This window comes from Cynara cardunculus, unplaced genomic scaffold, assembly GCF_001531365.2.
Source record: "Cynara cardunculus var. scolymus isolate 2C unplaced genomic scaffold, CcrdV1 Un_Scaffold_1571, whole genome shotgun sequence".
NCBI lineage: Eukaryota > Viridiplantae > Streptophyta > Magnoliopsida > Asterales > Asteraceae > Cynara > Cynara cardunculus.
Window position 1 is genome coordinate 25,611 of NW_020200801.1, and position 15,730 is coordinate 41,340.

The 15,730-nt window shown below is 33.3% G+C and overlaps 2 protein-coding genes across 2 annotated transcripts; both read right to left on the reverse strand.

The window, feature by feature from the left end:
- Positions 1 to 5,459: 5,459 nt before the first annotated feature.
- On the reverse strand, positions 5,460 to 7,595 carry LOC112502551 (pentatricopeptide repeat-containing protein At2g13600). Its single transcript, XM_025106500.1, has one exon. The coding sequence runs from the start codon at positions 7,593 to 7,595 to the stop codon at positions 5,475 to 5,477; it is 2,121 nt and encodes a 706-aa protein (XP_024962268.1). The 3' UTR covers positions 5,460 to 5,474.
- A 2,534-nt stretch (positions 7,596 to 10,129) lies between these two features.
- On the reverse strand, positions 10,130 to 15,188 carry LOC112502546 (cytosolic Fe-S cluster assembly factor NBP35). Its single transcript, XM_025106496.1, has 3 exons — positions 15,095 to 15,188; positions 14,905 to 15,006; positions 10,130 to 11,284 (listed from the first exon to the last, which is right to left on the reverse strand). Exons 1-3 carry the CDS (start codon positions 15,138 to 15,140, stop codon positions 10,380 to 10,382), a joined length of 1,053 nt encoding a protein of 350 aa, XP_024962264.1. The 5' UTR covers positions 15,141 to 15,188; the 3' UTR covers positions 10,130 to 10,379.
- Between the last annotated feature and the right edge of the window lie 542 nt (positions 15,189 to 15,730).

Sequence of the window (15,730 nt, forward strand, 5' to 3'; positions counted from 1 at the left end):
AAAGGTCTATTGGGACGCTTAGAATTTGGAAGTGTCATATAAACCCGATGTTGTTATAGTGGTTGTTAGTAGAGATGACCAAAGACTAGTGTGATAGGATTCGGTCTTTAGGGGATTCGGCTCAAGCCATAAAAAAAACGTTCCCATTCTTGTACACGAAATTAAGGGTTGATTTAAGTTTTGACCAGACTGAACTGTATCAACAAGTCTTTTAATTTATAATTTTATGAAATAAAAATAGAAACATAATGGGTTTATTTTAATAAATTTATTATTTTTAATTATATAAAATAAAGATTATTATTTTTAATTAGGCCACTAAACTAAAGGCTAGGAGTTGGATTATAAAAATATATTTCATATTTTATCCTCATCCCAAAAGTAGATTAGACAATAATGCTTATTGAAAAAGCCAAATCCAAACATCCACTACTACCCCACCTTACAATGACTTTACAATGACTTAATCATTAATCCTATAAACAATATAATATTTGATAAATCTTTTTAGTTATTATTTAACAATACTACATGTTGACTATAAAGATGATGTCTGATTGATTTGAGCTTGAACTCTAAAGGTCAAAAGTGTTTGGAGGTCTCAGGTTTAAATACAAGAAGGAATAAAAATCTCCTTGTAGCCACAGAGGTTCAAATACGATGACTTTGGGCTACCCGCAAAGCATGTGGTCGTCCTAGGATTAGTTGGTTCGCATAGCGGGCTGGATATTCAGGTTAATAAAAAAAAGTACATGTTGGATCATAATAATATAATTAATGAGACTCTAAAATTTATATAACCAATAATTGTATATATTATATAGAGACGTCATGATAAATTGTTGGGATAAAATTAGACAATATAACGAATTCCAGTTTTATAAAAATGAGTTTATAGGACGAAATTGGATTATTTAACGATGACTTGGTAACTAAATAAAAAACTAAACACCGTTGTAGGATACGATAAAATAAGAAATCTTGTGATAAGACGCAATTATATCACAGGTATTTGTTCAAAATGAAAACCTTTCGTATCAAAAACTATATATTTTGATGGTATGTGGATATAGCCAAAGGATCGTATGAGAATATGAGTTAAGATGATAATTGTAAGAAGAGATCTGGATTTTTGATCACTTTTAATCTCATTCTCACTCAATGAACTGCGTTTGATACGAGAATTGATCTGGTGCATCTCGGTATATCTCATTGGTATTGATCTTCAATTATGATTGATTCAATTATGAAGATCATTTATAACCTTTCTCACTATAACTTTCTTTCTCACGTAAACAGAAAACATAATGATTGTATGTCCAATCAAATTTAACATTTTCTTTTAATAAGTACTAGAAGGGTACTCACGCAATGCAGATGGTTACATCTCGATTTTATTGTTTCGTTTTCTTCTATCTCTCTATCAATGTTTTGAAAAACAATAATGTTTTTATTTTTGTATAAAATATAATTTGAAAATATCATAAAAAATTGAAAAAAAATATATCGATATTAATATCAAATTACTATTTAAAAGTTCTCGTTTTCTTATCTAATTTATTTAATTCAATTTTTTCTATTGTAATTTAATTTAATAACGAAATAATTTTCTGGTTCAATAATATTTTTTTATAAAAATAATAATTAAGTATTCTATTAGAACTCAATGATTATTTTAATAATATTTTAGATCTTTTATATTTAAAATGAGATGTTTATACTGTATGTAATTATGTTTATCTGTAGTTAGTTACACAAATTCAAACATGAAACTTTAATAAGTTGTACTTATACATAACTACTTGTAACCTTGAATTTGAAGTAAAATGCATCATTAAACAATACTTCATGAATAAAAAATAGTTTTTAATTTTTTTTATCAAATGCTTTATAATACAGTATATAGATTTACTGATTATATTTTATTATTGTAATATGTTTAGTATTGCTAAATATCTTTGATTATTACTAATTGGTTTTGGTGTAGGATCCACTATAAAATGTAGCTTTCTAATTTTTATGTTGTTACTATAAAACTTCAAAAGAGCATAAGAGAATAAAAAGGAGGACTTTTTGGGTAATTAACAATTACATAAAAATAATTCAATTTTATAATCATCATTATTGTAATTTTGTGAAAAAAATTAATAAAATTAAATAATAAAAAAAACTTTTTTCCTGGGCATTTACAAAATGGTAAAAATATGAAAATACTCGACAAACTGTCATCTTTTGAATGTTAAATTACTTGACTGCTTTTTTTAAATGAATAAATTCTTGTTGTTATGGAAACCCGTCAATTACATTCTTTTGACTTATAAAAGTGAACGATAATTGGATATGTCGGTAGAATTCAGTTTAAAAGTAGGAAAACCCCAGAAAGAGTCCGTAAAGAAAAGCTAAATATCCAGGAGGACACATGTTCAAATCTAAGGAGGAATAAAAATCCCCTTGTGGGCACGGAGGTTCAAATGCTGTGACTCCGAGCTATCTACAAAGCATGTGGTCGTCCTGGGATTAGTCGGCTCGCATAGCGGGTTGGATATCCAGGTTAATAAAAAAAAAGAGAGCTAAATATGTAACAAAAATACATTAAGGTGGTGGTGTGGTGCTGTTCTGATGATGAAATGGGTTATGGGTGGTCGAGAAAGGAGAGAGGATAACGGGGTTGAGTAAGGTACGTGGTGGTAGCCAGAAAGAGGGAGGAGCAGTCTGGGGAGGTCAGTGGCGGAAGAGAAGGCAGAGGATGATCGATAGAGGGAAAAGAGAGGACGAGATGCTCGGTGGAGGCATAAGAGGTTATTTTTAGTAGGATTTGTGACAAAACAATTTTGACTTGTTTGTTTAAATAAAACTTTTATCAGCCTCTTATGTCTGATTCTTTAAGAGTTAGAGCCATTTAACTGTTTGGTTTTTTCAAATTTTTAGAGATACTTATGTCTTATTGTCCTTTTATCAAATGAGAGGTAAACCGACATATTATTTGCCTCTTATTGCTTTCCAAACTCTCAGAAACGGCGTTTCTCAATCGATCCTCCCTTTCTCAATTGGTGATTTTAATAGGATTTAAATGTGTTAAAATACTGTTAATGATATATTTTCGTTTAAATGAATGTTAATTATATAATTTTAGATCTAAATTTCGTAATGATGAAGAATAAATATGTGAAATTGTATAAAATTTTTATAAATTCAACAATATAATTTTATAATGGGTAAAATAGACAATTTAAACAAATTCAGATATTTATCAGTTTACAAAAACAAACAATTTTATTGATTTAAATTTCAATAACAAAAATAACTGAGGTAGATGAAGATATCTGAAATGCAAGTTAACGTAGATGGATAAAGATAGATGAAATTTGTGTTATTACATTCTCACCAACAATCTATTTTCATGGGATCTCTCTCTCTCTATATATAGAGGAGCGTTCAAATGCAAACCACCCAATTTGTATAAATCGTGCAAATCATCCTCATCCATCGATTTCATTGTTTAATCTTATGAAATTTTTTCATGAAATTGTTTAATCTTGTGAAATTGTTTCATATAATATATATATTTTTTTTTGATAAAGTTGTTTTATATATGGTTATGAAATTGTTTCATTTAATACTTAATGAACTTTTAATGAAACTATTTCATGTATTTTTCTAAAATTAAAATAATGAAGATGATAATATCCATGATTAACATCTTCTACAATAAAAATGATTAGTCAACCTCTTATAATTACAAAAAAATGAACAAAATGAAAAATTATGATTGGTTGAATGAGATTTGTACGGTTTATACAAATAACGTGGTTTGCAAAGTAAACATCATCTCTCTCTCTCTATATATATATATATTACAATTTTTTATTTAAATAAGTAATTGAAAAAAATAAAACACACGACAACGACCTAACTTGTTTTGATCAGAACCCAATTCGATCTATTATCCAACCTACCCATTTGGATACAGAAATAACAGCATTGGCTATCAAATAACACTGAACATAAACTGATATTTATCTGAGTTCCTACACCAAAGTGATTGTTAACTCAAAACTATGAGTATGATACATGTATTTTCTTTCTTGCCATATGTCCATGCATTATATGAATTCGCTTTTAAAGAACACCCAATATAAATCAAACACAGAGTAACGTTTAAGAAGATAACATATTCATTTTTTTACCATTAAAACATCAAAAATACCTCAAGTTCGATACGACCGTTCTCAAACCTCAAATTGATCGACACGTGCGTTCATGTCATCGATGAATACACACTATTCATTAAATGTGAATATATGATATAGACATAGTTTTAACGGACACCGTCAGTAGATAGAGTCATCCAACTAGCTCTGGGTTCGAGTGACATTTCACCCCTAACCAACAATAACGTCACCAATATCAGTATATCGACGTTATCATTTCTTGACGGATTTTATAAAAGACATAAAATTCCAAAACCTAGAGAGTGGACATAACACTTTTTAGCCTTAAATGAAATTGAGTTGTCATTTTTGCACCCACAAAGTTATGAAAAAACATAAATTAAGCACCACCAAAAAGTTTGGATAGCACTAACATGAATCTTGTGTAGAATGATTATGGATATCAGTTGATTTTTATCATTAAATAAAATAATTATTTATGATAAAATAATTAATATTTTTTCTTTAACTAATGTAACAATTTTTTTTTATTAACCTGGATATCCAACCCGCTATGCGAGCCGAGTAATTCCAGTGGGGCCACCTACTTTGCAGATAGCCAAGAGTCATCGCATTTGAACTTTTGTGGCCACAAGGGGATTTTTATTCCTCCTTGGATTTGAACCTGGGACCTCCTGGTACTTTTGACCTTTTGAGCCAAACTCAAACCAATCAGACACCACCCTTATGGTTAACTATATATATATAACGATAAGTATAGTTAAAGAAAAGGAGGGGGAGTGCATGGAGATCTAGTATACTTTCATTCAATTTCCATTTTGGGGAACATACTCTCAGAGTCAACATTTAAAGGTCCATGATATAAGTTTGAGCACAAATAAAGCACCCAGTTATCGATATAGCTGTTGGTAAGCTACGTCGTACACAACTTTGGAACTCGTGATTTATGTTGCTTAGGAAATCACATATGTATGTCGGTAAACAACACACGACATTTGTCGCTTGGGAAGATGCATAAACGGTCAATGGCTATACCGACAACCATGTCCTTTATTTATACTCAAACTGTTGGAACTAAAGTTGTATTCAAGTTCTTGTGCTTAACTGTTTTACATTGCTTGTTAATATGCTTTATAATAGTTGTTTAGAGGTTATACTTGTAACCTCTAGGGGTATAAATAGAAGTTGTTAGTTTGTTCTAGTTAGTCATCAAGAATCCTGTTAGACATTGTATTGAGCTCAGAGAGAGAAAGAAAAGAAACCAAGTATAATGCTTTAAAGTGGTTTTTACTCATCTGGAAATTATGAAACTTCTGTTGTTATTGGTACTTCCTGTTCTTCAAATGAGTTTAAATCCGAACCGCCCTCCTCGTTCGCCTCCAAATCGCGTACATTAGGAACATATCCAAAAAGCTTCATTACTTTCGTAAGTGTTCTCAAAACCGTATAAATTTCTTTCTTTTGACGCTGCCGTCTATCTTTCACCATAAAAACATGAACTTTCCCCTGAAGTTCAATCCAGCTGCAACCCGGCTGTTTAACAACACCATTTTGCTTCATAATCTTTCGAACCCGTTTAACATCTCCCCAATTTCCCTTTTCAGCATACATGTTTGAAAGCAGAACATATGGACCAGAGTTCTTAGGGTCGATTTTCATCAGTTTTTCAGCCACAAACTTCCCCAACTCGACGTTTCCATGAACTTTACAAGCACCAAGCAAAGATGACCATATGACGGCATCTGGTTCTATTGGCATCGTTTCTATTAAATTCTTGGCTTCATCAAGGCAACCAGCTCGACCAAATAAGTCCACCATACAGGCGAAATGGTCTTTCATTGGTTCTATTCCATATTCTTTGGTCATGGAGTAGAAATGGCGACGACCCTCCTCAACCAGCCCAGCGTGGCTACAAGCGGAAAGTAAACCGATCATGGTAACATGATCCGGTTTCTCACCAGATGCCAACATTTCTTTGAACAATTCAAGTGTTTCAAACCCGTGCCCATTTTGAGCAAACCCTACTATGATCGCGTTCCATGATACATAATCTCTTTGAGCCATGTCCCTAAAGGCTCGAGTTCCATCTTCTATGGATCCGCATTTGACATACATATCTATAAGAGAATTTCCCACAAAGATATCACTTTCTGGTCCAGATTCGAACCTGAATCCATGTTTTATCACATGGGTGTGAGCCTGTTGGCCTAGCCTCAAATCAGCGAGGCTTGCACAAGCGTTAAGAAGGTTCCCGAAAGTGTAATGTGTCGGAAAGACGCCATCTTGTTTTAGCTGACGGAAGAGTCCCAATGCGACTTCATTTTCACCATTTTGTGTGTACCCTGCAATTAGTGCATTCCAAGAAACTATATTCCTTTCTGTCATATTAACAAACATCGAACTTGCAGTTTCGACATTTGCAGCCTTAGCATAACCACTAATGATGGAGGTTTCCGTTATAATGTTCTTGATCGGCATCGTATCAAATATCCATCTTGCTTCCACAATTCTACTGCATTTTGCATACATATCAACCAATGCGTTGCATATAACAAGATCATCCCTATACTTGTTAAATTTCACAACTCGATTGTGAATTTCCCGCCCCACATTCAACTTTGACAAGCTTGCACACGCGCTTATCATGCTCGCTAGAGTGACCTCATCTGGTTCGATCCCAGAGTTCATCATCTTGTTGAAAACATCAAGAGCTTCAGAAGCTGGACCATTTTGTTCATAGCATGTGATCAAACTATTCCAAGAAACTACATTTCTTTGATTCATCCCATTAAAAACCTTTTGAGCACAATCCACATTTCCACATTTAGAATACATATCTATAAGAGCACTACCCATATAAACATCTCCTTCATAGGGAGATTTTGAAATCGAAGCATGAATCTGAGTACCCATTTTCAGATTCCTCAAACCTGCACAAGAACTAAGAGAGCTACCATATGTATACTGGTTGAGTACAAAATCTTGAGCATGCATACTTACAAAAAACTCAACAGACTCATCGAACCGATCATGTTGAGCAAAACCCGACACCATAGAGTTCCATGAGCACTGGTCCGTCACAGGCATGGACTCAAAAATCTGGTTCGCTTCATCTAAAAGAGCCGCATTCGTTAATGTGGATAAAACAGCATTCCAAGAGAATATATTTCTCTCAGGCATTCGATCGAACACCTTATATGCATCATCTACAAAATCAGACTTCCCATAAACATCAATTAACCTGTTGAGGATGAAGGTTTCGGAGCAAAATCTGGACTTGATTATTCGGGCATGAATGCGTTGGGTTTGTTTAGATGATGATTTTGACTTGAGACATGAGCTCAAAAGGTCTGCAAAGGGTGATGAGTTAAGGAGTTGAAGGTCGTTAACTATCTGTTGCTTACCCAATACATATCTCGCCATTCCATACCATAAATTATGGATTTTACGTAAAAATGCTTCAAGAAATTTCTCCTTTCTGATGTTGCAATTTTGCTACGAATGTACATTGACTATGTTTTGAGCTCGGAGTAATTGCCCGTTATTTTTGATGTTGCAAAAGCTTCGATTTTGGTAACACATTACAAGTTAGAAAGACTTGAGACTTATTTTTTTTTACATAACTTTATCAATTTATAATAAGTTAGAGATATTTAACTTTTTTAAAAAATCTTTATTACCGGTTTGGCATTGGTATAAACTGTTTATCCAAACATTCAAAAGTACTTATTATCGGTGTCACACCAGAACAAGTCCATAAGTTGTTTTCATAAGCAATCCCAAACACCCCCTGCATCTCTAAAAAAATATATATTACAATTTTATAAACAAAAAATTACTTTTGAAGTAATTTTTTTAATAAATATAACTCATCATTTTGACTATTGTCTTTTTGTTTCGAGTAAGTTAGCGATGTACAATAAAATCCAAACCCTAAAAGGTCTAGCTCAAGCCTGGCTCGTAAAAACTCAGGTCTAATGAGCCCAAAGCCTGATCAAGACAAGACCCCAGAGCTTGGTGAGGTCAAAATTTTGGAATCAAGCCTAGTCCTAGGCCCAAATTGAAAAAGCCCGATCAAGCCTGCCCTAAAAAGGGCTGAATAGATCCATATAGTTTCATCTCAAAAAGTTTGCATGTTTGTTTTAACAGATGTTTCCTTGATCTGTATATTTCCTAGGGGTTAAGGATTTCGATGAGTTTCAACGGAGATTAACTAACTTCATATTTTCCATTGCTTTGCTTGAATTTATGATGTTTTTTTAGCTGAGTGTACAAAAACCTTAACAAACATCGAATCAAACATATATTAATGGTTCTTGATCAATTTTGATTGAAGTCGGTGGAGATAGCGTTCATGTTCATTAAACAACATTCCTCGATGATTAGTCAATTGACTCGATCATAAAGTTGGAGCATTGTTTTTCATTAATAAGACGTTAAAGTGGTATTTTAGAAAGAAGACAATTTTGAAAAAATATATTATGATAGAAAAGGTCTCGTTAAGCATAAAAATCCAGATATATCTTAACAAAATTGTTATTACTCTATAAAAAATACAATGTTTGATTCGACACAAAATATAATGACGAAGATGGACTGATGATCAATCCTCAAAATGCACCTTAATAATACAAAATAGACACTTTTAAACAACAATTAGTATCAAATTGAAAAACTATTTGCCTTGCATTTTCAGTACTATTATTTTTCTACAGTTTTAATACCGACTTTTTTGTATCTACTAGAAGGGTACTCGCATAATGCAACGAGATATATTTTGATTTTTATGTTTCGTTTTAATTTTTTTTTGTCTCGGTTGATATTATAATACAATTTTATGTGATTTTGAGAAAACGATAATGTTTTTATTTTTGAATAAAATAGAAATATGAAGATATATCATAAAAAAATGAAAAAAAATATTGATATTAGTATCAGAGAGACTATTTAAAATTTCACATTTTTTGTTTATTTCTTTAATCCATTTTTTGTGTATTTCTTTAATTCATTTTTTGTTTAATAATATAATTTTTTATAAAGATAATAATTACGTATTTTGTTAGAACTCAATTATTATCTTAATTATATTTTAATTTTTTTTATTTAAATGCGATGTTTATCCTCTATTTGATTATGTTTATCTATAGTTAGTTATATGAATTCAAACATGAAGCTTTTATAAGTTGTATTGACGTACAATTTACTTGTAATCTTGAATTTTAAGTAATATGCATCACTAAACAATACTTCATACATAAAAAATGGATTTTAAGAGTTTTTGTCAAATGCTTTATATAATATAGATAATACTTTCTTTGTACATTTTCCATGTGGGTTCTCCTATGCCCATGTCGATTTTAAAACCGAAAAGTAATTTGATAGATGTAACTCCTTTATCAATTCCACTCTCGTACACATCTTTTTAAAAGAGATCTATTTAATGCCACCCATTTATTAATAAAAAAAGATTATAAAATATTTGGTCCCAATAACAAATTTATATTTGAGATTATTCAAGTTGAAAAGGCACAGATAAAGACCATACCGAGCCAACAAGACTCGATGGTAACCCTACGTCAATGAGAGTTCCTCTTCCTCGTCCTCCCATCCTAGGTTCCATTCCCGTCGGGTGTAAAAACCCTTGTCGCCACACCAACTTCAATAGGGAGGGTTTTGTCGGATCTAGAACTGTGTAGCAATGGATCTAAATCATGTGAATTAGTAACTCTGTTGGGATGGTTAACCTATTTTTAATGGATAGACTGTATACGAACTTTACCTTTGTTTCAAGAGAGAGATGACTTTTATACTAAAAAACCGAACCCAACCCAGTATATAACATCCAAATATGGGATATCGGAGGGATGAAATGTACACAGACCTTACCTCTGTCTCAACAGAGGTCTCACTTTTATGTGTCATAAGCAGAAAAATTTGATAAAAATATCAATTGTGCATAGTGAATGACCATATAAGTTCTGTATAATTTATTATGTTGTGTAGTACAATATACATGATGATCATAGGGCAAATAAAGATACCCAACACAAATAGAGAACATAAATCATCTATAAAACATAGATGTCAAAATTCACATATGTAGATTAACACGGAAATTCAAGAAAATCTCGATCCTATCCATCGAACGAAAACAAGAATCACATAACCAAACTCGTTAAAACAACACTATTAACTTGCACCAAGTTTTCAGGTCATTGTGTTATCTTTCAGCAATTTAGCGATTATAGCAGAAAGTGCAGGAGCACTCACCCCACATTCCTCACCGGAAAAACAAGATTTACCTTCTTCAGCGGCTTTACATAGCTTCGGATCCAATGGAACTTTCCCGAGAAAAGGGACACCCATATCACGACACATTTTTGCAGCTCCTCCTGCACTGCTATCGAACACTTCACTGCAAGCCACCAAATCCAACAATTCTGGCGCCTTTTCTTTCATTATTTCCATAGCCCATCGTGTAACATCTTCTTGATCTCCATTCTTGGATTGTTTCAAATATTTGAAGTCTGTGACGGGTTGACATAATCCGCTCATGTTTTCAACGACGCCAAGAACCTTTATCCCAACTTTCTTGCAGAAACTCACCTCTTTCCTTACATCTATCAAAGAAACTTGTTGTGGGGTGGTGACTATAATCGCACCATCTATTCCTGTTTCTTTGAGGAATTGAACAATTGAGATGTGTTCATCTGAGGTTCCTGGTGGAGCATCCACAACTAGAAAATCGAGTTCTCCCCAATAAACGTCTTTGAGGAATTGTTTAATGATCCCGTTCTTGCGTGGACCCCTCCAGATGACGGCGTCATCAGGGTCAGGGAGCATGAACCCGATTGACATCACTCCTATTGAGTCAACAAAAACAGGGGACCAACCAAGGTTGCTTTGGTGAATTTCTTGGCCTTCTAAACCAAGCATCTTTGGGATGCTGGGCCCACATATGTCGATGTCGAGTAGACCTACTTGAAAATCCATGGCGGCCAATGCAAATGAAAGTTGTGCGGAGAACGTGCTCTTGCCAACCCCACCTTTACCTGATAAAACTAGTATCTTGTGCTTCACTGTAGCCATTCTTTCTGCAATTACTACCAAATCTGTCCAAAGAGAGAAAAGATTTTAAGAATAGACCCAATATTCTTCTACTATATAATATAATTATACGATTACAAGTATTTACAACCCACAAGGTGCAATATTGGCAACACAAGAAAATGATAAATATGTTGTAGTATTTTTGTCCAACATCGCCATGTTGTCAAGACACGTTAACATGGTATCAGAGCAGGATTTTTAAGGCAATGTAGGAATTGAATTTATTGGTTTGTTTGGGTCCTATCCTGCAAAGCACGGGTCAGGGTGGGTGTTAAAAGTAGTATTTTTTCCACATGGCCAGGTTATATATATATATGTGTGTGTGTGTGTGTGTGGTTTAGGCATCTTCCTCCTTAGAGCAAACATTTTGGGAGCGAATTCTACTCAAATCCAATTATTAAAAATTTATATTAGGGGTTGTTCGGTGATGACTTAATGAGTTGTATAAGATGTATGCTTGTTTGGTTGTGGCTTAAAGAAATAAATGATGGCTTAAAGAAGCTCCTCCCTCCTCCTGATGTCTGGCCTCCCTGCTCAGAAAATGAAGAGACAGTAGTTGGTTTCTTCCATTTCTGTGAAACACACTGCCATTAACAAAGAGGTTAGTTCAAAAATATGAGATTTTCATAGTTGTGTTTTTTCCATTTCTGATTTGAAATTCTTGTCATTGCCTTTAATTGGTTCGTATCTCATTTTCTTGAAATTCATTGGTTTAGTGGGTTTTTCCATTTCTGATTTGGATCCCACTAGGTTTCGATTATAGCAACTAAATTTCTTGGTTTAGTGGTGTTTCCCATTTCTGATTTGAATCCCAACTAGGTTTCAATTATAGCAACTGAATCTCTTGGTCCAGTGGGATTTTCCTTTTCTTGAAATTTATGGGTTTAGTGTGTTTGTCCTTTTCTTGAAGTTTATAGGTTTTTAAGTGACTTCAATCCATCTACTTCCCCAAGACTACTGTTTTAATATGGGTGTACAAGTTGTTTATGCATGGGTAGCAATTTGGTATCAATCTTTTGAATGAATTGAAGCAAAATGATGGGCACTGTTAAATTTCCGTGCTCCTGTTGGTTATCAGAGGGGAATATCAGCTTTAAATTTAGTTATTCCTAATGGTTTATATCATCCAAGACAAAACGGGATGTTGAATGAGGATAGTTTGATCATTCAAGGTGAAATTGCAAATCAAGTAGGGGGTTGGAGGGCAAAATATTTACATGAAAGTGGTCCTGAAAATGGTCGAATTGCAATGGTAAATACTTAAGTTTTCAAAAGATCAAAATGGGTGTCGGTGTCACCAAAGTGCTTTGACGAGGGAAACCACATCATGTGAACTGAAGATGGTGATCAATGAGATCATTGGGGATATGGTTAAGCTTATGAACAACCCGTTGGGAATTACCTTATGCGAGTTTGTATTAAAGAACAAAAATTCATATTTGAATGGAGGTTACTTGTGAGCCAAGGAAACTTGTTTGAATTTCTTTGAACACATGGGACGAGGGTGATGCACAAACTCATAGACACTCCAGATAAAAGACAAATTAAGATGGTTATTTTTTTCACTTGGACAGGGATTTCTTGCTCTTATCAGGGATCTCAATGGTAACCATGTTATTCAATGATGTTGGCACTTTGCAGTGCCTCAGCAACGAAGATAATAAGTTCATTTTTAAAGCTGCTGAAAAGTTTTGTATTGCAAAGATGCATCAATCACTCAAGCGGCTAGTGCATCAACATGGACAGGGTCTGGGGAACTGAAACCAGGGAGGTGTATGTACTGTGCAGGGGACCAATTTCAGCATGTAAAAAGGGGATTTGCAAATGCTAGTGCATTTTTTAGTACATAAAAAGATAGAATATATTTATATATATATATATATATATATATATTGAATATTTATATATGTCCAAATATTTAATTGTATTTAAACTATTTTGTTAAGATAATATCATTGAATTTTGCATCATTATGTTGTATCAAGTTGTTAAATTGATATTTTTTGTCATTCAGAATTTGCATACAACAGATACACAAACTGTTATTAAGTGATGATTAATCTAGATTGAGGGATAAAACATTCATTTCTGACATTAGGATTGTTTATTCAACACAACAACCGAACATCAATTTATCCCAATCAATAGAAACAACTTTATCCATACAGAACTTAACGTTAAAACAACCGCTAATTTGACCTGACACGTGGTTTAAGAATTTAACAACTATCGAATATCTAGAATACCCTTCAAATAAAGGCGCTATAATCAGAAATCTTTTCGAACCTCAATCAATGCTATCACCACATGATTTCAAAGACAAGTAAATCTTACATGAAAACTTCTCAAAAAATCAAAAAATTTAAATTTCCAGCAACATGTAAAACAAAAAGTATTACAATTTTCCAAGACTTGCTTAATTTTTGCTTTATTTAGTAATAGTTTCAAGAAGCACATAGCTTAATCTTTTATCAGTCAGCTAATTCGAGTTAGTCCCACAGCAAGGTACCAAAGAACTATCTTCTAATATAAAACATGTGCTAAGCTTGATTGAAATAGGTCTGCCCTAGCGGGTTCATGATCACAGGTTCAAATCTCCTATAAATGCCTGAGCCATTTAGAAAACATGTTCAACTAATCTAGTTTGCATAATGATTTACCATAACAAATACAAGCAAGAAATGCATTAAAATGCAACCAAGTTTGCCTTACTATCTAGTGTAACAAAGAAATCTTTTTTTTTTTAATCCCAATCAATGTAGCAAAGTTCAAAATTTCCTATCTTTTTTAACCATTTTGACAGACAACATGTTGATCTTGTAACATTTAATGACGTCGATGTCAAGTTTATCATCCACTACACTCTAAAACATTTTGTAAACAGTATCCACGTCATCAAATGTTACATAATCAACAAGTTACCGTCAATCCAACAAAATATAAATCCTTTGAAACTTTGTTACGCAGGAAAAGTTATTCTTTACACTGAATAAGAGCTAAACCAAAGTTTTTTTTTTGCACCAAGATGCATTCCTAAATAAAATTCGCCGATAAAGCACAACAATATGTAAGGGCATGCTTGTTAGCAACTTAGGGGTTGTTTGTTTATCTCTTGATAGTTCTATTAAGACGCATCCTCTGAATTATTGTTAAGTGGTGAATCTTGTTTGAGAATTTTTTTTTCCTGCCAAATGGTTCTAAAATCCTCCGAATGATTTTGCATCTTGGATCTCCCTTAACCATTTGGCGCCCTAATTTCATTATGAACAATTACTAAACAATTAAATTTTATTGAGCCTCTTAATCGTTCTCACCACTTAATCATTATGCACAAAACCATTCAGAAACTACCAAACAGTCCCTTAATGAGCTTTATGTGAGTTTAATGAGACCCGCAGCTTATTCATTAGGTGGTGGCTTAATATATAGAAAGTGACTTATTCATATGGGTGAGCTTTATGCAGAAAGCTGAGTTCTTGTCACTCCCAATTACAAAAACAAGCTGCTTCTATCTATGAAAAACCTCCCGAAAGCAAGATCAGTCCCAACCTATCCAGTTTTATCCATACTTGACTTGATGGAAAACCAACCAAAAGTAACTATACAAGCAAAGAAAGCGAACCTGGATCGGGGCCTTTAGGAGCAGAAGCACAAGCTTCTTGATTAGGGCAACCGGCACAAGCATCAGATTTTCCGGCATCCTCTGATTGTGTTCCTGGGCAATCTGAAACGGAACAAACAGAAATAAAATCAATAGAAACACCAATCGATTGAACAAATAGGAGCTAAAAACATTTAAACAATGATCATACGTTCATTGGCGTCTTCAGGGATTTCTTTGTGGTTCCCATTCTCCATTTCGCTATTTCCTTCCCTTTGGGTTCTTGGTAGCAGAATTGAATTGGTGTCGATAAATGGCGGCTTGTTTCCACGCGGTATATTTATAGTTGCCCTAACCGACCTTGGATTTTTTCCCTTTCATAAAACCGTCTGTTTGAATTAAGTTTTTGTTTGAAAAGATTTTTCATAAATAAAGATTTTGACATTTGATTCTTAATTTTAGAGAAATTTTAAAAAATCTGTTGAAAATGTTTTAATAGTATTAAGTAAAATTGGTCAAAATGGTTATTGCTCGGACATAAATTAGTCTTCTAGTAATTCATGTCCTTAATTTATCCAAATATCACTTTTGCAAGTACCATCTATGCCACTTGCGGACGTAGCTATAAAACAAAAAAAAACTCAAATTATAGACTTGGCCGTCGCAATTGTAGACCTAGGTCAAATCTGATAATTTTTTTGTCTTTTAATTGGGTCCACAAGTGAAGGAAGTAAGACTTGCAGAAATAGTAATATTTGGATAAATCATGGAAGAATATTAAAAAGACCAAATTATATGAGATAACTTACTATAATCGATCATACCCACGGAACATGAAATGTGATAA

Coding starts and splice junctions, on each gene's coding strand:
- LOC112502551 (XM_025106500.1), bottom strand. CDS start 7,595: ATGGCGAGATATGTATTGGGTAAGCAACAGATAGTTAACGACCTTCAA.
- LOC112502546 (XM_025106496.1), bottom strand. CDS start 15,140: ATGGAGAATGGGAACCACAAAGAAATCCCTGAAGACGCCAATGAAC. Junction 15,007..15,094: donor CCCTGAAGACGCCAATGAAC/GTATGATCATTG, acceptor GTTCCGTTTCAG/ATTGCCCAGGAACACAATCA. Junction 11,285..14,904: donor TCCTAAAGGCCCCGATCCAG/GTTCGCTTTCTT, acceptor CTCTTTGGACAG/ATTTGGTAGTAATTGCAGAA.